At 47.8% G+C, this 22,302-nt stretch overlaps 1 protein-coding gene across 1 annotated transcript; it reads right to left on the bottom strand.

The window, feature by feature from the left end:
• Window positions 1–1,321: 1,321 nt before the first annotated feature.
• On the bottom strand, window positions 1,322–22,082 carry LOC135291827 (TOG array regulator of axonemal microtubules protein 2-like). The gene is made up of 18 exons (XM_064406078.1): window positions 21,886–22,082; window positions 21,405–21,451; window positions 18,734–18,945; window positions 17,062–17,222; window positions 16,581–16,627; window positions 14,913–15,001; window positions 13,811–13,958; window positions 12,557–12,718; window positions 11,698–11,830; window positions 9,950–10,055; window positions 8,983–9,218; window positions 7,816–7,968; window positions 6,547–6,664; window positions 6,053–6,097; window positions 5,480–5,583; window positions 3,896–4,100; window positions 2,508–2,724; window positions 1,322–1,428 (listed from the first exon to the last, which is right to left on the bottom strand). The coding sequence occupies exons 1-18, from the start codon at window positions 22,080–22,082 to the stop codon at window positions 1,322–1,324; spliced, it is 2,487 nt and encodes an 828-aa protein (XP_064262148.1).
• Window positions 22,083–22,302: the final 220 nt, after the last annotated feature.

Here is a 22,302-nt window from a genome sequence, read left to right as displayed (position 1 = left end):
ACCGCTTCAGGGCTCCTGGCATGAGCCCATTCCACAAGCACTGCCGGGAGAGAGACACAGCTGCTTACCCACCAGCCTCCATGCAAACAGGGATCTACCTCTGCTCTTGCTTCTTGGAAGCCTCTCGGGCCAAGATCAGTGAAAGCACACACAGCCCCGTGACCCAGAAATGGGCAAAGCCGCTGATCATCCTTGAAACACAACCACCAACCCCTCGGGACTAATATCTCCAACCAGAGCCTTGTACCTGTGGCAGACTTTGTACCTTTACTCAATTATTGCACAATTTCTTTCTGCATGAACAATGAATGAAACGTCAAATTGCCTTCTATTTCCATTAACAAGTTGTCTAAACCCACGTAGAAGATTTGGAAATGCACCCTAGAGAGACAATTGAGAGATTTCTAATAAAAGCAATGATTCCATTTTTGAAACTTTGATGTCAAGGGCCAAAAGTCTAATCTGGCTCTCCCCTTTGCTCCGTGGCACACAGCAAAGGGCAGTATTAGAACACACTTCAAAACTCCAGCCCACCAGAGATGGCTGCTACTTGACAGCTGGATGAGAACCACCAGAGACTAGCTGGTGTCTTTGGCAGAATGCTTTTGTGGCTTCCAACAAAGAGCTGTTTCAAACCTCCAAGAAACCTCAGGGTGTCTTGGAGAATTACCCAGACCCATTGCCCTGGCATTTGCCCCGGCACTTGAGCATCTCCACATTTTAATGACATTTTCCCTCCCAATGTTAATAGCATTTCTTCTTACAACGTGCACTGAAATAGGGGCATAGAGACAGAAAAAAGCTACACAGGGGACTGAAATTTATCCAAAACACGAGGGTTTTCTCACATTGCCTCTGGAATCTGCTCTCTGCTCATTTTCTGAACTGAACTATACCAAACACAGACAAAAAGTGACTACCAACAGGCTCCTTGCATGGCAGATTTGGCTGAAAGATCAAAACCTGAAATGCTCAGGAGACCAGTCTTGTTTCCTGATCAGGCAAACTGTTATGTAGTAGCCATTTACTATTCTGTGGTGGAAGAAACTTCATTTCCTCTATGCTGTTAATCCACCAGCAGTCATCAACATTGAAAAAGCTCCTGAAAGTACCCAAAACCAATTTGGCTAAGCAGGAAAAGGGTTATGGTACCCATTCAAAAATGGGACTTCATTTGAGTTTAAATGCAATTAAAGGCATTGGCCACTATGGGACTTGAGAAGGGCCCCAGTGAGAGCTCAGCACCTCCTGATGTGGAGGAGCTACTCTACTGTCTGTTCACTGGCATTCCCTGTAAATACTCCCTCGGAGACCTCTTGGCTTAGAAGGGGAGGCCGTACCTGTGATACGCTCCGTGACATCCAGCAGAGCTTGGCCACTCAGTCGTCTCCATTGGTTGGCAGAGCTCTTTCATCAGTGATACTTCATCTACAAGTGAAACACACGTTTCTATTCACTCTTCTGAGGGCATAGGAGAGAGAACAGTGGTGAGGGAAAGGGCAGGGGCAACCCCATTTTATACAATAAAGTCCATTTCTGCTGATTTTTGAATCCTTTTCTTCTTTCCTTCCAGCCTACTTGTCAGTGTTTAAAATGCCAAAAGAAAAGCTCTCCTTTCACATTTGTAAATCCAAAGTTGTCTGCTCTATCAGGAGCTATGTTAAAACATTTCACATCAGGGTCCTCGAGAGTTCAGTCACATGGAAGCAATGAAAAGGTTCTGCATCCCAGAGCCAAAAGGAAGAAGCCTATACTTGGGACACAGAAAGGCACTGAGGCAGTCCATGACTTCGCAGAGCAGCTGAGGTGGAGAAAGTGGAAACTCCCCTTGAAGACCTGACTCTTCAACACTCCATTGTTCAGCCATATTCCCCCAGTGTGGCATTTTCAGACCCGACATCAATCTGTGTGGCAGAAAAATTTACAGCTGCCCTTGCCTCTATAGGTATTTGCCATTTCCTTCTTGTCCCATGCAAAACAACGTGTGGAACAAGGCATCATTGACAGATGGATTTTGACCCGTGTGTTATAAAGAAATGAACTTGATGAATCCTATGGTCCCCTTTGAAAAAAGAAGACAAAGAAGAAAGGTGGAAAACAGGCAGCTACTGCCTATAATGTAGAGCCTTCCAGGTGGCTGCTGTGCAGAAGCTCTGATGGGCCGGTGTCCCTTCATGCCTACAGCAAAGCTGTTCATTTGGCAAGTCAGACGGGGCCCAAGCAAACTCCAAAACCCCTTTGCCTCTGAATTGCAGCAAAGCTCTAGTCCAGGACTTGCTCTTCAGACCAGCAGCACAGAGCCAAGGGCTCCTGGGACTGTTGGGAAATGCTGCTGCACATTCCAGCCAGTTGGGGATGGTGCATAAGGACTGCACCTGCACAGCTTCTGGTGGGGGTCAGCTGGAGCATTCCACAGACAGCAACAGCTACCAAGGCACTCAGCGTTCTCTTGTGTCGGAGAGACAGAGACACAGGTGAGGAGAGTCCATGCCAGAGCTCAGCCTTACCTAAATGCACAACAGATTGGTCCAGTGCCGTCATAGCTGCAGCATGAACCCCGGGATCCTTTGAGTTTAGGTTCTTTGTTATGCCTTCAACCAAACGGATCATCAATGGGTTCATGGCATCCTGCAGCAGTCCTATGATTTCTGCCAGCGCCTCCAGCGCCTTCTGCTTCACTTTCTTATGTGTGTCACAGATTCTCAGGCCAAAATAATCAAAAATCTGTGAAGAGAACAAACAACATGAAAGCTTGATTAAAATGACCTTTTTTGAAGAGGCGATGTAGAAATGAGCACTCAGGAATCTAAAAGATGAAAGTGATCCTTTCTCTCAGGTCAGCCCTTGCTTGCACATTTTCACTGTTTTCCTGTGGGCCACTCACTGGAATGGTTGCACAACCTCATGCTGCTTGAAAGATTTTCATCTGTTTTTAAGAGGTTTGGGTGGGGACAGAAAAGTTCCTATGGTGTTTCTCTCCACCTATAAATCATTAAATCAATTCCATTTATTAATTCAAAAGACTACCTTTGCTTTACAAGTATGGAAGCAGATGTTTACAATGCCCATTTTTTTATACAGTTGCCTCAAGTATTGAGGGCAGCTATGATTTTGCCTAAACTATGGCTGGAGGAGATCTAAGTTTTATTTTCTCTGTCTCAGAACCTGTGTCTGGAGAAGGGCAGGGCTCAGATCAACTCTTCCAGGATCCAGACCATTGCTCTGACTAACAGGTGGACTTGTGAAATATAATGTGCTGTACAGCTCTCATTCCAGCAGGTTCAGTCCCTTGACAGCCACATTATCAGGCACACTTTTCTGGAAAAAGGGGAAAAGAAGCTACAGGGAGGACAAGGGATGGATCTGTCCTTATTTGTTTTCTTCCTTTCCAAAGAGAAAAAAAGGCCCCCCAAGAAGGGTGAGCACCATCTTTACCAAGAGGAATAGGGACGAGGATGGAAATGAGTTTTACCTGTGCAAGACAAGATGGAGTTCACAGAAGTATCCTTTTAAAAACATTTTGTTTAAACCAACCCAGCCTGATACTTCTCTTCCCCATGCAAACCCATTTTTTCTCTAGAAAATAATTGCCATGTCTTCAATGGCTCAATTCCCTCCACTTAACCCAACTGGGAGTAGGAGACAGCAGAGGTTACACCAGCAGAAAATTCTGCCATCATCTGATGAACAGCAGCAATAGGCACCTGCCAGACAAATACAGCTGGACTGAAATAACTTGTCCTGAAGCCTGGAGCTCAATTAATTTGTCTGGATAAGAAGGGCCAGTCTGTCCCAAACAGCCAGGATATAGTGCCAAGACACACTGAATTGAATTTACTTCTGCAGGCTTGGGAAAGGAGCTAAATGAAAGGAGCAATGAAGGTATCCTACATACTTGGACAATGTTAGTGGAGATGAGCTGGGGTCTGGTTTTGGACAGGTCTAGGAGGAGTGCCACTCCTTCCATCCGTGTCTGGAACGCCTTGGCTTCCAGGAGATGGTAAAGCTTCTGGAGCAGCTCCCTTTCTTCCACAGATGCAGGTAACGTGACCTGGGCTCTTGCACGGTGTAGGCGGCGTCCACCAGTGGCAGACTTTGCCCTGGAAAATAAAATCAAATTAGGATCTGTTTCTGATAATCCCTTCAGTTAATTGTGAGCCAAACATCTTGGGGAGCTTTCCTAATGATGTGATTTCAAGCTAGAAAATCATGAGGCTCTGAAGTGAAGAACAACGTGGACCTCATGACAATCATTATGGGAAACAATCTGCAAGTCACATTCTCCCAGTGCTCACGCAGGAAAACCAAGGATGAGATGCATCTGATCTAGCTTCAGATGGCTTCTAAGACACACAGGCCACGTTGCTTTGTGGGGAAAGAGAGACACTGCTTCCAAGTTTAAATGCCTCCTCATACGGGATGTGTGTGTCTTACAATAAGGAAACTCATCACTCTGGAGAAGTGTCTCTACAACCAGGCATGACAATCTGCAAAAGTAGCTCAGATGCATCTGAACAGATGAACAGGGGCATAGCTAAATGATCCAGAAAATCAGTAACAGAGAGAAAAACAGAAATCAGACATCCCAGAACTACGCTCACATTTCATTTGCTTCCCTAGAAACTAGATGCACAGCGTAACAAACCCACTGGGAATAATCCTCTTGGATCAACCTGTCTCTTCCATGAGAATGGGAAGATGCTGGGTATGCTACTGAGGCATGTGGTCACTTTCTTGCCACCGCTGAGCATGACAGAGCTAAATAAATCCCCTCTGTTGTCAGAGGAGAACAGTACAAGTAGCTCTGCCACTGGCATGAAGAGACAGCAAGGACCAAATTCCTGTCTTAAATGCTGATTGCAGCACAGAGCGAAAGAAACCAAACACGCTGTCCATCAAGCAAACTGTAGGAAGGACAGGAATCGCAAGACAAAAAGTCCACCTTGAGATACCTGTTGACCAAAATGGCTTAGGAATTGTCTTGCTCCTTACTACTCAAACTTGGTACTGCTGTTTGAGGGTAAGAAAACCAACAATCAGCTAGACCAAACCTCATGGAAGGGAACTGCTTGTTTGAGGAATGGCATCCTGCCTCTAGACTGGGACTTCTCATTAAAACACCCATCTAAAAAGGACTCCACTTGGATGAAAAAAAACCCTGGTTGAATTTACTTGTCTCAAGTCAGGCAGCAGAGACTTGGCCCTCTCTCCCAGCCTCCACAGCCCTGCCCTTGCCACTGCACTGGATCATCTGAACTGCAAGCAATGGGTGACTTTTTGTCGCCCAGTATTTGTGGAAAGCCCTCCAGAGAAACTGTGTTCAACACAATGCAGAAATAGATATTTTTTATCCTAGAGCATTTGTAGGGAAAGGAAACAATCTTTGGCACTGGTCATTTCCATCAGAAAGATGTGCCTGAGGAAGAGGCATGTGAAGTTTTTCATGGGCTTTGTCACATCTGGCAAAAGTGCTCAGTACCGTTTGCTAGGAGGTGATGTGGCCTGGGGCTTCTGGGAGCCATCATTCCTCTTCTTCACCGGCTCCTGCACAGGTGGGAGTTCAGCCTTGTTGTTTTCCATCCCCTACAGAGACACAGAGAAACCCCATCAATCTTTAGAATAGAACTAGGAAATTCCCTCTTTAAAACACCAGTTAGAACCAGGATCACTGCTACCAAGGCCTAGGGAAACATTTCCTAACTTACAGAAATAAACAGACCAGAGATTCAGTGATGCCAACTCTTTGTTTTTGGTAGCCCAAGGCAGGTTATGGGTGCTACCATACTGAGCTGCTGTCTAAAATCCCAAATTTATGAGTTTTGACCATAAATGGGAATTATGCAAACTGGTAGGCAATGAGTGGTCTTAAAGGAAGCAGCAGAAAGAACTGGACTCTTTGGGGGTGGGCCCATTGTGTTGGAAGTTGATTTGGTTCAACACTTATTCTCCCTGCCCCTGCATAAAGAAACACTCCCTTCTGTAATGTAGATAAAAAGAATAAAATCCCTCCCAATCAAAGAAATGATTTTCCACTGGATGCTGCTGAATTTACCAAGCTTCTTCCAGCTCCACAGGGCTTGACAGCAGGGCAGTATTCCTAAAAGACAGACAATAATTGTAGTAACTAGGATTGACTTGGACATCTTTTGTATATTTGGAAATTTTCTTGGTACTACTAAGAGACTTAGAGTCTCTTTTGCAAAGACTCTGTTATGTTCAGAAGCACTATTGTCACTTAATTGCTTTACTGAGGGCAGGGTAGGGAGAGTGCTGTGGGGGCTTACACATGAATATAAACCCATTTTCTCCTCTCTCCCTTTCCTCTTTGTGACCCATATTCAAAGTATTCAAAACCCCACTTTTCCCCTAAGAATACAGTTCCTCTGTGGTCTGCAGAAGAACACGCTGAGGATTAACAGCTCATTTTCAGGAATAAAATGATTCAGCAAAAGAGGAATGAGATACAGACACATTCGGTATGTTGGATCTCCTATTAGCAGTGGCAATACTTGCACAAAGGAGACATTTGTCCTGCCAAGCACTTACTTTCTTCTTAATTCTCTTCAGGATATCTTCCAGGTCATGCGTTGAAAGAGATTGTTCCAAAAGCTTTTTAAATTTTTGATTATTAAGCAACATCTTCACCATCTCCTGTCCATAATGCCTAAGGAAGGACGGAAGGAAACAAAAGAAAATTTAACAAAGGAAGAGTGTTAACAGAAGAGGCTGATGCCTTAAACTCATCGGGTGCAATGTTTGCATGAGAAGGCGTTACCTACACTCAGCAAAGAGGGAGATTTACCTCACTTGACACTGCACAGTGCTGTCAGCTGAACACAAGAGGCAAGAGGAGAATGTGGGCCAACAGAAAAATACCATTTCTCTCTGAAACTGGGGGCGTGCTTCTGTGGGATCAAAGGATCCCAGGCAACAAGGGAAACACATCTGCTTTGTTGTCAGAGCCTATTAGCAGTGTTCTGCTGCCCTTGCACATCCATTTTCCTTCCTTTAACTGGCAGGGAAGCCAGGACAAAACACCTCATCCTTGCTTTTGATTATTCTATACTATCTGTATACACATGGGCAGCTAGTTGCTCTGCTGTTCTTGGCAGCTATTAATGGGAATTTCATCATCAAAGGAAGGGGATTTTGGTGGCTTGGGGTGATTTTGCCACTAGGAAACCACAATTTTCTTCAAGAAGAAATGTGGAGGTCACTGAGCCACAGATAATAGCACTCTAGAAATCTGCAGAAGAGGTTTAGAAAGACTGAATACATTGGCTAAAGACCTCTAAAATATTTCTAGGGAAGTCTTAAGTTAATGAGAAACAGATGTTTGGGATCCTTCAATGATGAACATTAGCCAACACTTTGGCTTTCTCTTGTGCACCTAAGGCCAAACAAAACTGTTGGACTGGCTAATCAGAGCTCTTGTGATCTCAGTAAAGAATCTTTCAAGTGTCACAGGAAGTTGGCAATGCTCCTTGCTGCCAACCTCAGGTTACCCAGTACAGTCATGTCCCCAGACAACCCAGAGCAGTGGTCACAGCACCAAGCCTGACAGAGCTCAAGAAGCGTTTGGACAATGCTCTCAGGCACATGGAGTGACTCTTGGGCTGTCCTGCACATGGCCAGGAGCTGGACTGCATGACCCACATGGGTTCCCTCCAACTCTGCATATTCCATGATTCTGTGCCCCTTAGCCACACTGTGAGGTCACTTATTATTGCCTTGAGTTTCCACTCTTTCTGGTTTTAGCTTAAAGCCAAACACAAAACGGTTTTCCTGTTTTAGGAGGTGAAAGAAGATCATTACCTCGTGTCCTTGTGACTGTCCTGAGCAAGTGTCCCTGCCACCTGTGCCAGCCTCTCAGCCATGGGTGTGCCTGCAAGCTTTGTGAGTCCCATTTTCTCCATCAAGGACAGGAGGAGTTCGGCCGTACACTTCCGTGCAGGGACGTAGCGGCTCCTGGGAAGGAGAGAGCAAACCCTGGGACACAGGGAGAAGGAGCAGCAGCAGCACAGGCCTTGGCCACAGCCTGCTCCCTGTCCGTGCTGGGGGAAGGAGCCTGGCTTCTCCCTGCAGCTGCAGACACCTGTAGAAGGTTCTGTCCTCAGATAAACACAAAGTTAGCATTGTACAGAAGGGCTGTCTGCATGGAAAAGGGAAGCATTCAGTCTCCCTGCACTATCGGATGCTCAATTTCTTTCCCGAAGTTTACTTGGAGAAAGATTAAAGTAATAGATTACATATGAATTATTTAGAAATTAAGGATAATTCGTGCTGACCCATCAGAGGGCACCCACTACCCAGAGCTGCAGCAGGATGAGGCTCTTTCCACCCATTCATCCCCAAATCTGCAGACCCCTGGGAAAACACAAATGCAGAGAAAACACGCTGTGGGCCGTGAAGTTGAGGAATACCCAGCAATGCAGCCTGTTTCTTTTGTAAAGCTTGGCAAGGGATACGTCTGAGTGCTTTACCATATTCCAAAGCTGAGGAAAGGGTGGCAGTCAGTTTATCCAGCTTGTCCTATTCTAGAGACTGTCTCTTGGAAACTATCAGGCCCAGCACCAACACTTAAGGCATTATTTGCTTCAGCTGTCCCATGGCACTCAGCCGGTGAGGGTGCCTGGAAAGTGCTCCATCATCTCAGGGCTAACATGAAACATCAGTTTGAATAGAAAGCAGAGCTCTAAGGCCAGGACAGTCACACAAGACTCCTTTTGGCAGGAGCTGCACCTGCTGTGCAGGCTATGCCACACCCAGCACATTCTCCCTGATGTGCTCCATGCCCCAGCAAGTACCCTCCTTATTTCTCAGAAAGGAGAAATTAGGTTGATCAGAGAATCAAGTCACTGAGTCCACAGGAGATGCAGGATACAGGGCCCTTCCCTTCCACCATTCCTGTTCTCTCTGTCATCCCTTCCCTCACCCACACACTAGAAGGTCAAGAATATCACAGAAAGAAGAAGAACCTACTTGACTCCATTGTCCATGAGAGCAGTCATTGCTCGTGTAGGAGTCACGTTCTCTACCATCATGCCCAGGCTCTGACAGGCTGCCTTCTGAATAAACTCTGGGGAGTTCCGCAACATGTGGAGAAGGACTGCAGCAATCTGATCCACCTCGGAGTCCATGTCCTTCCCCAAGATCGCAAAGAGCTCTCCCAGAGTGACAATTGCAGAGCAGGACACGTTGGACCGGAGGTTGGTCACCTGGGGAAGTCATGAGGGGAAACATAAGCATCACCTTGAAAAGAAAACCAGTTTCCTTAGACAAGACTCCCAGGAAATCGCAACACGTCCTACTGTGTATAAAAGCACAGTAGGAGCAGAAGAGCCCAAGCACAGAAAGGCACTTACTCTGGCACCAATTTCTGGCCACACCCCTGCTTACTGCAGGCATGAAAAATAGGCTTTACTAAAGTGTTCCACTTAACCCTTCTATAATGTCTACTGCTTTGATTTTAGGCCCTTTTATTTGAAAAACATAGAAGCAAAATATAGGAAGGGCTGCTTTCAAACCATAAAGGCACAAGGCATAAAGATAAAACATTCAGATGCTCCTGTTCAAAAAAGCAACACCTATAGCTGAAGCAGCCAGGCAGAAAACAGAAAACAGGCTCAGGTCTACAGACTCATTTGCAGTGTTCAATTACAGCTTGAGCAGAGATTGGGACTCTGGTATATCATGTCATTAGTGTCTCTTTTCTGCCTTGCATTATAATGGTACCTCACTCACAGACAAGTGTCAGATACCCGACCTGCCAGTAAATACAGCTACATGTACACACAGATCCTACAGATAGCTGACAGACATTAGAAATAGAAGGTCTAAAACCAGAAATGAAGGCAGTCCCTGAGCACACATGGAGATGAACAAGCACATATTCTACTCTACAAGCTGTGTATCAAGTATGGGGGACAATTCAGAGCAATGTTCTCACCTCACTGGTAACTGCCAAGCAAATCTCACGAAGTCGACAGAGCAGGACTTCTGAATGGGACTCAGCCAGCAGTGTGATGTTCAAGAGTCCCTTCTTCTTCTGTTCCCTGAAAGGCAAGTACAAAAAAGATTGATTTTTCTCTCTACCCAAGCACTTGGCAGCACCCTCTGAAATCACCAGGCTGGCAGCTCAGTCAAAGCATGGCAGGTGCTTTTCAAGGAGTATTTAATGAAATCGTGGAACACATTGCCACAGGATGTTGTGGCTGTCAAAAGCATACACAAATCCAAGAGGCAAAGAGAGGGCTTTCAGAGTCTTCATTTGTGACCTTTCTGAAAATCTCTGCTATGAAGTCCCTCTGTCATCACTGCTTCCTAGAAGCTGTGAGGCCAGGCCATGCTGCTGGTTCTTGTCACCTCCCCGTACCTGTCCCTGAGACACAGTCCCATTGGGCTGTTACTGGGACATTTTCCTTCTTTAGCAGCCCCAGCAGGCAGTTCAGCACTGAGAGTCTGCACTGGCACTCTGGAGCTGAGTTTCCACTCTACAATCGAGGCCTGTGTGTCACCCACTCCACCTCACACGTTCCCCAAAAAAGTAGCAGGATGCCCCAGAAGATTAAGATTCCACCCCTGGGCAAGAACTGTTAAAACTCTGGCTTTTCCCAGAACACTCCGACCTAAAACAACGCCCACAACAGCAAAGTGTTATTGAAAAGGGGCAAACAACTCCATCTCTCAGCACTTGCTTTGTGCAGGCCCTCAGCTACAGGAAGGTGTGTGAGGCATCAGGGCTGCAGCCAGGGTTGGCAACTGATCCCACGGGCACCCCTGAGTGTCATCTGGACCCCCACACCTGCAGAAGCTCTCTGCACCTCCCAGGGCATCAAAGAGAAATGGGGAAGAGAAAGCAGAAGAGAAAGGGCACAGCAAAGGAGACTGCACAAGGAGATGCAACGTGGCTAATTTTTCATGCTTATCCCTGTGAGAATGAAGCATCCACCAGTGAGTGGATGCTAACCCAGACATCAAAAAGACAACCAATATCACCTAACATTTGTAAGGGTATCACCTCTGGGCCTCCTTCTGTCTGTGTAGAGTTTTGGGACACATTGTGAGTATTGACAAAATATCTCAAGCCCGTATGATTCCTTGAGAAGGAAAAGTTGAATTGCAAAAGTGCAAGATTCCCAGAGGATTTTATTTCTCTTTCCTTCTCTTCTGCCATGAGCCCTTCAGGAGTAATGGCAGGCAGAGGGACCTGAAGGCACAACTCAGTCCATTTCTCAAAAAGAGGAGCTGCCTGGAGCATCTTCTGGGACTCACATGCAGGAGTCCCTGCCATTGCTGTCAGCAGTGGGAGCAGGGAGGAATCTTACTCAGTCCCACTGGGCCAGTGGCCCAAGGCACCCAAATCTCTACACTCAAAACTGCTGCCATCCTGCTTCTGCCTTCAGCCAGCAAAGCATCTCGTCCCACAGCTTTCTCTCTTCCCTCAGCATTTCCTTTGAAGCTCCATGGAGCAGCAGCCAAAGCCAGGAAACAGCATGGACCTGCTGCAGTTGGAGCAGTGCTGCAGAGCAAGGCCAAGAAAAGGCTGCTCTCCATCTTTATCCTCTCACAGCTCCACAGTGGTTTCAGCAGTGCCCTTTGGCCCTCTGGGCTCTCGGGGCTCAGAGGCACCAGCAAGACACACTTCTGACCGACCTTAATGCCAAGAGGGACACAGAGTGATGGGGCCTTTCTTACCAGTCGTCGCTGCCCAGCAAGGACAGTGCCTCCTGCAAGGCCTGCTGTGGGTCCGAAAAGGCTCTGTCCTTCTGCCTGTGCCCACGGAGCGGCTCCTCTTGGCGCTGGGCACCAGTGGCTGTCTGCGAGGTCTCTGCAAGGACAGGGTCGGCCATGGGCACTGCAGGCCCGGGCAAGGCACCCGCCATGGAGCGGCCTGCAGCCCATCTCCCAGCCAGGGTTCCCTGTGGCACACACTGCCACTGGGGCAGAGACTTCCCTGCTCTCTGGATCCTGGGGCTCCCTGCTTTCTCTCAGCCTCCCCAGCTGAGCACAGCTCCAGGCTAAACCTGACAATTGCCCCACAGCCCCAGCTCCAAGTGCCACAGGTGCCACAGCCAGCGGCAGGTTCCTGAGGCCGCAGAGCTCCCACTCCCTGCCAGGCAGTGCCAACAGCAGGACTGGCCAGCCCAGCAGGGAACCCCTCAGGTGCCCCTCTTGTCTCAGCACACTGATTTTCCACAGCCCTGAGGACAGGGGCTCTTGGCAAGTCCCTGAGGAGAGACCTGCAGCTGCCTCGTGACAGCACCAAGCCAAGCCTGAAGAACCCAGCCCTGCTGGGCCTAGCTCAATCCCCAGGGAGCAACAACCAGGGAACAGTCACACCTGACCCTTCACACCTGACAGTGCCTCTGTTTCCATTGACTTCAAATATTCTAGACTACCAAGCTGGAGTAACTCCAAAGTAGATTTGCTGTTCATTCTCATTACAGACTATGGACCCAAGATCCCGGCTGTGCTGGCTGAGGCAGGAGGCAGTTCGTGCTCCTTTTGCAAGGACAAACCCCTGCAGGAAAATGCTGCCATGGAGCAGGCTTACCCGAGGAGCTGCGTGGGAAGCTGCCATCTCCAGGGAGGGTGGGCGTACTGGGCTGTAAGGGCACCGTGTCCTGCTTTCTCACGACCGTTTTCTTCATGGCGCTACCAGGGTCTTTTCTCTGTACACTGGGAGCTGTGCCATTGATAGGTGGTAGGCTGAAGCCTGCAGGGACCAAAGAGGAGCCTGTAAGTGGTGAGTTCTGGACAGGGTGACGATGGAAAAGGCCAGAGAAGTTGCTAGAGCTGGGTAACATTCTTTGTTGTCCCAAAGAACTTCAAGTATAACAATGGCACACTAACATGGGACAGTGATCACAGAATCCCAGAGAAGTTTGGGCTGGAAGGCACCTTTAACCACCATCTAGTCCAACCCCTGTGAGCAGGGACGTTGTCTAGATCAGGTTTGTCAGAGCCCTACGTAAACTGGCCTTGAACACCTTCAAGGATAGACCAACAACAGCTTCCTTTGGCAAATCCTGCCAGCTTTTCATCCCCTTCATTTAAGAAAAAATTCTCCTTAATATCTAATGTAAATCTGCCCTCTTCTAGTTTAAAAGCAAACTGCAGTGACGTTTCTCCCAAGAAACAAGGAAAACCCAGTATTGCTTTGCTTTTGTTCTCCTGTTCCAGAGGCAGGCAGGGAAGTTACCAAAGTGCAGATAGCCTGGTGTGATGCCCTCGGGCTGAGTGCTGCCCCTGAGGGCCCTGCTGCCGCCCTCGGGCAGCGCTCACGGCCCTGCAGGCTGAGCCCCTCAGACAGGATTCAGTTGGGAATGCTGCTTGCTCCTGGGGCTACAACACAAGCACTGCCTGGGGCTTCAGCACAGCTCTACAGTGCCAGCTCCTCAGCAGGGAGCGGCAGGAGAAGGATCTCTGGTGTTTTCATCAGAAGGAATGGAATTTAGTTCCTTCCAGGTTGCAGCCTGGTTGAAAAGCATCCTTTTGGCCTCACCTTCCCTGGAGGCTGCTCTCCAGGAGAGAGTCTGAAGTCCCAGTGTACTTTGCAAGACAGAATTTTCTACTCTGAAAGACTTTACAAGTGGAGGTGGGAAGCTAATATTCTGTTACTGACTCAATGAGGCCATGGGCAAGACACTTCATGTCTCTCTATTTTTCTTTAGGAAACAGAATTAAATCCTAATGCAAGCTTCTTACTCATATGCAAGCAGAACAGCCCCCCCAGTCTGATTGCAACATTGTGCAAAGTGCAAGCAAGTGGTCAAAAAGGACCACTACAAGTGTAGCCACCACTTACTTGCTTCAGCTGCATCCCCAGGCTCAAATGTCTCTGGAGGAAGTTGCAAGGATTTTTCATTTTGTCTCCTCTTCATCTCTTCCATCAAAATCTCCATTTTCTTCAGCTCTAAGTTCTCTTTAGCCAACCTGCACAATTCAGCGTGGGTCTAGGTGCAATGGAAACACATCACAGACTGTAAGCAGAGACACACCAAGCAGACACAACATCTCATCAGGAGCACAGAGTGCACAGAGTGCCACAGTCTTCCATGCAGCTCCATATCCATTCCAATAGTTTCAGAGGAATGTCTCCCATGCTCACCTTGGCAATTACACACAGTGAGGTGGAACACACTTCACTGCCACAACCTCACACTGCTGCAACTGCAACCTATGTCAGGAAGCCCTGCTTGAAGCATGAAAGTCATAGGAGTGCTCCAAGACAGATGAAGAGCTCACATGACAGTGAGCAGGCAGTGCAGTTCCTACAGGCCATGGCAGAAGAATGAAAACCATGTGCAATAACCAGCAAGGAGGGGCAATGGCTGTTGCTTAACACTCATGGCCAGGAATTGCAGCTGTTTCTCACTTCCTGGCTTCTGAAGGACTCAGCTCTGAAGGACTTGGTCTCTGAGGCCAGCAGACCAAAAGGAGGAGTCTTGTGAAAACAAGTTGCACAAATGCTGATGTTAATGAGCAGAAAACATGAGAATGAGAGGGCTGTGAGATACAGCCACAAAGGTAACCAGGAAAAAGCAAACTCTCCCATTTTAGTTTGCAGCCTTGCTCACACTCAACATTAGAGTCTTTGCTTCTCTGCATCCAAGGATGCACTTCTCCCACATTCACTGATGTCTAGCATGATCTGCCATTCTGAACTTCTCTAAACCAGCCTTTGCACATAAAGAATGCTTCTGGCGTGACCTTAGCACCATCTCCAAACCAGACACCTTGGCACTACTGGAAATAGCCAAGCAATTGCTATGTAGCTGTCAAATACATTCCCAAGAGAATCCCCATCCCCCAAGGAGTGGAAGATTATGATTTTCAGTGGCATTTTGGGCCAAGCACTAAACAGCCACTGGAAAGGAAGTCTGCTCATCCCTGTTCTTATCCCTTACCTTTCCAAAGCTGTCCCTCCGCTCCTTGTCACTCCTAAGACCAGGACTGCTGGGATGATCTGTCTCCTTGGCCTGACTCAGTGAGAGGCCTGGGAATGGAAGCAAAGGTTCCTGTAAATCTCTGGCACCACGTGTTGGAAGCAAAAGAAGCTTTGCTTTCCTCATTAGATGTGCCCAGTATTCTGCAATCCTGTATTTACAGGGAACAAAGTGCTCATCCAAAAGTTCCACTTTTGCTCTCCATCCTCGTTCCAGGGGTTTATTCTCTGCTTTCTTTTCAGCAGAGACATCCAAACCCAAATAAACATGACCTAGCTCAAAATAATTTTGATCTTGGCTGATATTGACAATTCAAAATGTCCTTAATAGAAATAGCTGATGGCCGGTCATTCTGAAACACTCCCCAACAGAGCTGGTAGAACTAGGAGAACTGATTCTTCACATGGTTTCACAGAGGATAAAAAAATGTAGCAGTCAAGCACTATGAGAGGTATACCTGTCTTAAAACTGGATTCTATCACCCTGCTAAATGATTGGGTCAGTAACAAAACAAAGACCGGAAAGGATGAATGACAGAAGTGATTTATAGTCCAGAATTAATCCAGAAAAAATGTCATTTACTTACTAAGGACTACCGCTGCCTAGCTGCAGTAAGCATTGCAGTTGCATATACACAATTAAGGAGTTATTCCAAAGGTGCCATACTCAGGATGTGGCAGAACTAACCCTGAGCAAAGGGACCAGGTGATCTGATCCCTTTTTCTGCATCAGCAGAATTACTTCTCCAAGTCTCATCTCTCCTATCATTACGCAACCAGAGATGCCAAAGGAACAACAACAGTGTCATTGAGGCTTACAGCTTGAAAGCAGTGGATGACCCAGAGGTGCCAGAGACTGCATTTTGTCTGGCATAATTCCACTTGTCTGGGATCAGGCAAGGCAGGGACAGGAACAAGGCAGGAGTCATCTCCTCCCCAGCCTCAGCCTGCAACACTGACACAGGCACAGACAGCCAGGGAAGAGATTTGTCATTGGGAACCTGCCACAGGTGGCTTTGGCCTTGTGCTGTCAGAGGATGACAAACTCACACCCTGCCTAGGCTGCAGCCATTTGGAAGTCTCCTTCTCCTTCACTGGAAAATTCAAAAGGACTTTCATCATAGGAGGTATGCCTATTCCATACAGTGCAAAACAAGGAATAACCAAGTGCAGACCAAAAATCCATGAATCTCCATCAAATCTCAAAGGGTTCAGACCAGAAACTACCTCAAGGAATGGTTTACTCCTTCAAAAGCAGGAGGAAGGAGTGGAAACATTTCTCATTTCATACTAAATTCCTTCATTTTCTACTCTAATTTTGACACAAGAAAGGCTGCAGGGAGATAAAAGGCATGTGCAAGAATGTTTCCTCTTCCTGCACAGCACATCCAGGAGCCAAGGTATCCCCCCAGCTCCTGCCACTCAGCATTTCACACTGGAGGAATTTTCACTGCACTGCCAGAGAACACTCCGAGTCATTGGGCTCTGGGAGAGTCCACTGAGCCCATCAAGAAAATGAAATTAATATAAAGATATCTTTAAATGAATGTGTTTTATCAAAGCTTTCCAAGTGTCACCTCTGAGTCAAGATCCCAATGATCATTTTAGGACAGACATGCCCTGTACATACTTGCATGCTCCGGGGTCTTCTCTTGGCTTCTGCTGCTGGGTCTTGCCCTGAAGAAAATGGAGGACAAAAAAACATATGAGGAGCTAGAAGGAGAAGGGAGAGAATGGGTGTACCATGCAAGGAGGCAAACCTTCTTAGCATGGTCACTGTGACGAAGGACGAATTGTAACACATAAACCCAAATATGATTTATTGTCCTTAAGCTTTCAGTTGCTGGAATCACACAGAACTGGCCAAGCTCTGGCTGAAGTAACAGCCAAGTCCAGCAGGGGACCCATTCTGACATGTTTTGAAGCCCTGCCTCCTCTTCCCCAGCACCACCTCTGCTCTTGGGGCATTGCTCTTGGGTTTGACATTGGATGGGCAAAATGCGGAATATTCAGAGGTTTGCCTAAATACATGGGAGACTGTGCCAAATCACCACAGGAGATGGGAAGAGTGAGGTGAAGAGCACACTGGAGCAGCAGACACCTTGGCTTACCTCATCTCTTGGGACTCCTGCAATTCCATCTTTGGAGAGCTGTGCACAGACCCAGCAGCACTGCCCACAGGGGGAATTCCTGCCTTGCACAGACGGGGGATTAAAGATTTTCCCAATTGTCTCTTCTTCATTTCCCTGCCAGTGGAGCACAGCAAGGAGGTCTGGAAAGAGTAGAACACAGTGCTCAGATCAATCATCCACACTTGCCCCCTTTGATGCCTCAAGAATTTTATCAATGCTCTTAACTGGGACCTGGTAGGAAAAGTCAAACTGATGCAGCAGCTTGGCACAGGATTGGGAATGCAAAGGGAACTGGGAGAGACCATGTCCCACATTTCTGAGCTCTCCCCACCTTCTCACTTCCCTGGAAATGCGACTACATTCCCAGCTGGCATCCACATGTTTGACATCAAGGTGTTGTGGGGTGCCACTGCCTCCCCTGGCCTTTTGGATGCCATGGCAGTGGGTTTAGATCACTCTTCTCTCCCTGCCCCTAATGTGTCTCACAGCCAGTGCTGATCTCCAGCCAAATCCCCACAAAGCCATTCTGCAGCATGTCCAAACCTGCTTGTCTCAAGCCCCTCATTCCTTCTGCTGCTGCCCTTCCCTCCTACACTTCCCCAGCAGCCTTGGAGCCCAGATGCTGCTGCTGAGCTCTCGGGATGCTCGCTGCTCTCCAGCTCCCACACATCCATCATCTCAGCCTCACTGCCATTCAGGAAGTTCAGCAGAGCTCCCTGCCCTGCTGCTCTCTGCAAGGTCTCTGCCTGCCCAACTTGCTCCAGGGCCCCCATGCCATGGCCAGGAATGGGGGAGGAGGGGCAGATGCACACCCATGCTTAGTATCCAATCATTTCTGGCCCCACTAGAGAGCCAAATCAGGACCTGTTCAAAGTACACTGAAAGGGTCAGTTCCTGTATACACTGAGCCCTTTCTCTGCAAGGCTGAAATCAAGTGCCCAAGCCTTTGATTGGACATTCTGTCAACCAAAACTGTTGTTCATCTGTCTCCTCCTGCACCCCACAGCAAACCCAAAACAACTGCACATCCTGGCCGTGGTGCAAAGAAAATCGTGTGCCTGGGATCTGGGCTGCTTTCCCGATGGCCACATGCCATCTCTTCCCTACGGACAGAGCCATGCCAGAGCACACAGCTGCCCAGAATCTGATGAACTCTGGAAATAGCATCAGAGATTGCTGTGCAGGGGGCATGGCAGTACCACTCACAAGCTCAGACAACCTGACTTTGTAGGTTCCAGCAATCATCTTTTTCCATCCAAAGCAGACACAGCTGACAGAAAACATCAGCAAAACATACAGGTGCATCATAGATACCTGTAGATTACTCAGTGGGGAAGGATTGCTTTCCCAGATTGCAGAGCTTTAGCTGCTCTGACTGCTTGTTGGTGTTTTCTCAGCCATAAGACAGACGAGGAACTACAACACAGCCCAGAAACCATTCAAAGACCTCTCCTGCTATTGATACATGCTGAGGACATGACGTCTGCACTACACACCCATTGCAAAGACAGCCTGAAGCGCAGTGTCCAGCTGAGCTCTTCCTTAGCTCAGCTGCTTCCCTGGGCTCACAGCACAGGAAAAGGCCTCCTTGCTCTGCCTACAGCACATAAAATGAAAATCTACCATCCAGGACTTAGCTTGGTCTCCTTACCTTATGTCCTTTTCCCTCTGAACTCTGCTCCGCGTTGTTTCTTCTGACATCTTCGTTGTCAGTGCTACTTTTCCCTTTCTGTTCCTCCCCATCATACATCTTGCTCAGCTTGATGGAAGAGCTCTCTTGGATGGGAGGCAAGGGCTTGAAGGGAAGGAGTGAAGCGGGACGTGTGTCAGGAAGATTCGTGGCAGGAGTGTAGCCAGTCAGATCTGCAAAGTGGAGACACAAAATGTAACACAGCCCCCAGTGCCAAGATGAAGCATCTGAAGCTCCGTATTTCATGGGACAGATTCCTTGGAAGCTTCTAAATAGCTGCACAGGGAAACATGCTCCTGCTGGCTGCAACTAGAAGCAGGCCAGGGGAAAACCCTGTCCCACTTCCACAGAGCTGCTACAGGAACAGCCTGGCCTCTGGGCTGCCCTGGGACAGCAGGGAGCCCAGAGCCCTGTGCTCTCCAGCCATGGCTCAGCTGCACATGCACCCTGCTGCTGCTCTCCCTGCCCCACAGCTGAGCAGCCCTACAGCTCCACGGGGCACTGCCAGCAGCACAGCTCATTGCAGGGGCACATGCAGGGCACAGCTGTTCCCTGCCAATGTGCACAGCCTCTCTGGGCTGCCACAAGACCCTTCCTCCCAACAGAGAGCGGCCAAGCTCCCACCTCACCTCTGTGTGAGGCTGAGCCACGCTCACAAGGGAACAAGTGAGTTCGGTGAACTCCAGTTTTTACAATCAATCCATCTAATGGGTGAGGCATGCAAGGGGTGTTTTCATTATTCAGAAGATCTCTCTGCTTTTTCTTTTCATGCAACTACCATCACTAGAATTCCTTTGAAATGTATGGAGCTGGCAAACCAGGAGAGAAAGCTTCTACAACTTTGCTTATGTGCTGTTCATTACCCATCCACTACTTTGAAATCCCTTTCCTTCTAAACTGTGGGCAACCCACAGTGGTCAACAGAATCTGACAATTACAACTCAGAAGTAATTGCTTTCCAAGTTAGTGTTCATGGCCTTTGTTTCAGTAACTCCCACTCAGTTCCAGGTTGGGTTTTATTGCTTCATTGCTTTTCTTTCTCTTCACAACAGAGGAAATGCTGGCACGTGAACAATGGCCCCTCATGTTGGAAGAAGCTTTGCAATCCAGGTTACATGACCCCAGTACTCAAGGAGTCTGCATTTGCAGGGCATAAACTGACCATTCAATTGGAAATTGCCACTTTTGCTGTGCTTCATTGCTCCATGGGTTTTTCTCCCTGCGTTCTTTCATGCAGACAACAACCAACCAACATAAAACCCAAAACCAACATAAACATGATCTGCCACAACACATTTCTTATCTTGGCTAATACTGCCAATTTAAATTTTCTGAATGGGAAGAGTGGAGGGCAGGTGATTCTGAAATGCCCTCTAAACAGAGCCCTTAGAAGTAAGAGAACTAATTTTTTACATTATTTCACAAAGGGGAAAATAAAAAGGCAGCCAAGCAATACAAAACGAACGCTTCTCTTAAAACTGGGGCCTTTCAGCCTGAACAATGCTCTGGTCAGTAACAAAAGAGAGACAGGAATCATTCAACGACTTAAGTAATTTCCAATCCAGAATTAATCCAGAAAAACTATCCCCCTGCTTATGGAGCAATACTGGTCTAGTGCTGCATTCAGCATTGCAGCTGCATTCCAGCAATGAAGGAGTCATTCCAAATAGGGCCATACCCAGGATTTGGCAGAACTAACCCTGAGCAAAGGGACCAGGGGATCTGATCCCTCTTTCTGCATCAGCAGAATTACTTCTCCAAGTCTCATCTCTCCTATCATTACACAACCAGAGATGCCAAAGGAACTACAACAGTGTCATTGAAGCTTACAGCTTGAAAGCAGTGGATGACGCAGAGGTGCCAGAGACTGCATTTTGCCTAGCACAATTCCACTTGTCAGGGATCAGGCAAGGCAGGGACAGGGACAAGGCAGGAGGCATCTCCTCCCCAGCCTCAGCCTGCAGCACTGACACAGGCAGAGACAGCCGGGGAAGAGATTTGTCATTGGGAACCTGCCACAGGTGGCTTTGGGCTTGTGCTGTCAGAGGATGACAAACTCACACCCTGCCTAGGCTGCAGCCATTTGGAAGTCTCCTTCTCCTTCACTGGAAAATTCAAAAGGACTTTCATCATAGAAGATATTCCTATTCCTCCCAGTGCAAAATTAGGCAATATCCATGAATCTCCGGCAAATCTCACAGGGTTCAGACCAGAAATTACCCCAATGAATGATTTTTCTCCTTCAAGGGCAGTCGGAAGGAGTGGGAACATTTCTCATTTCATGCTAATTGGCTTATTTTTCCATTCTGAGTTTGGAACTAGAAAGGCTGCAGGGAGATAAAAGGCATGACCAAGAAGGAGAGGAATGTTTCCTCTTCCTGCACAGCACATCCAGGAGCCCAAGGTACCCCTTCAGCTCCTGTCAATCAACAATTAACACTGGAGGAGTTTTCACTGCACTGCCAGAGAACACTCCCAGGGACTGGGCTCTGGGAGAGTCCACTGAGCCCATTAGGAAATTGAAATAAATGTAAAGATATCTTTACATAAATGGGCTTAACCAAGCTTTCCAAATGTCACTTCCGTGTCAAGACTAGAAAGGCCACTTTCGGACAGACATCCCTGTACATACCTGCATACTCTGGGGTCTTCTCTTGGCTTCTGCTGCTGGGTCTTGCCCTGAAGAAAATGGAGGACAAAAGAACATATGAGGAGCTAGAAGGAGAAGGGAGAGAATGGGTGTACCATGCAAGGAGGCAAACCTTCTTAGCATGGTCACTGTGACGAAGGACGAATTGTAACACATAAACCCAAATATGATTTATTGTCCTTAAGCTTTCAGTTGCTGGAATCACACAGAACTGGCCAAGCTCTGGCTGAAGTAACAGCCAAGTCCAGCAGGGGACCCATTCTGACATGTTTTGAAGCCCTGCCTCCTCTTCCCCAGCACCACCTCTGCTCTTGGGGCATTGCTCTTGGGTTTGACATTGGATGGGCAAAATGCGGAATATTCAGAGGTTTGCCTAAATACATGGGAGACTGTGCCAAATCACCACAGGAGATGGGAAGAGTGAGGTGAAGAGCACACTGGAGCAGCAGACACCTTGGCTTACCTCATCTCCTGGGACTCCTGCAATTCCATCTGGGGAGAGCTGTGCACAGACCCAGCAGCACTGCCCACAGGGGGAATTCCTGCCTTGCACAGACGGGGGATTAAAGATTTTCCCAATTGTCTCTTCTTCATTTCCCTGCCAGTGGAGCACAGCAAGGAGGTCTGGAAAGAGTAGAACACAGTGCTCAGATCAATCATCCACACTTGCCCCCTTTGATGCCTCAAGAATTTTATCAATGCTCTTAACTGGGACCTGGTAGGAAAAGTCAAACTGATGCAGCAGCTTGGCTGTGGATTGGGAATGCAAAGGGAACTGGGAGAGACCATGTCCCACATTTCTGAGCTCTCCCCACCTTCTCACTTCCCTGGAAATGCGACTACATTCCCAGCTGGCATCCACATGTTATACATCAAGGTG

This window comes from Passer domesticus, unplaced genomic scaffold (assembly GCF_036417665.1).
Source record: "Passer domesticus isolate bPasDom1 unplaced genomic scaffold, bPasDom1.hap1 HAP1_SCAFFOLD_130, whole genome shotgun sequence".
Classification (NCBI taxonomy): domain Eukaryota; kingdom Metazoa; phylum Chordata; class Aves; order Passeriformes; family Passeridae; genus Passer; species Passer domesticus.
Note: the sequence above shows the minus strand (reverse complement) of the source record. Positions and strands in the feature narration are given on the sequence as shown.

Bases quoted from the DNA above. Each gene is read 5' to 3' on its own strand.
- LOC135291827 (XM_064406078.1), bottom strand. From the start codon at position 22,082: ATGATTGATCTGAGCACTGTGTTCTACTCTTTCCAGACCTCCTTGCTG. The intron at 21,452-21,885 runs GTAAGCCAAGGT...CATTTTCTTCAG, and splicing joins CAGGAGTCCCAGGAGATGAG to GGCAAGACCCAGCAGCAGAA. The intron at 17,223-18,733 runs GTAAGGAGACCA...TACTCTTTCCAG, and splicing joins CAGAGGGAAAAGGACATAAG to ACCTCCTTGCTGTGCTCCAC.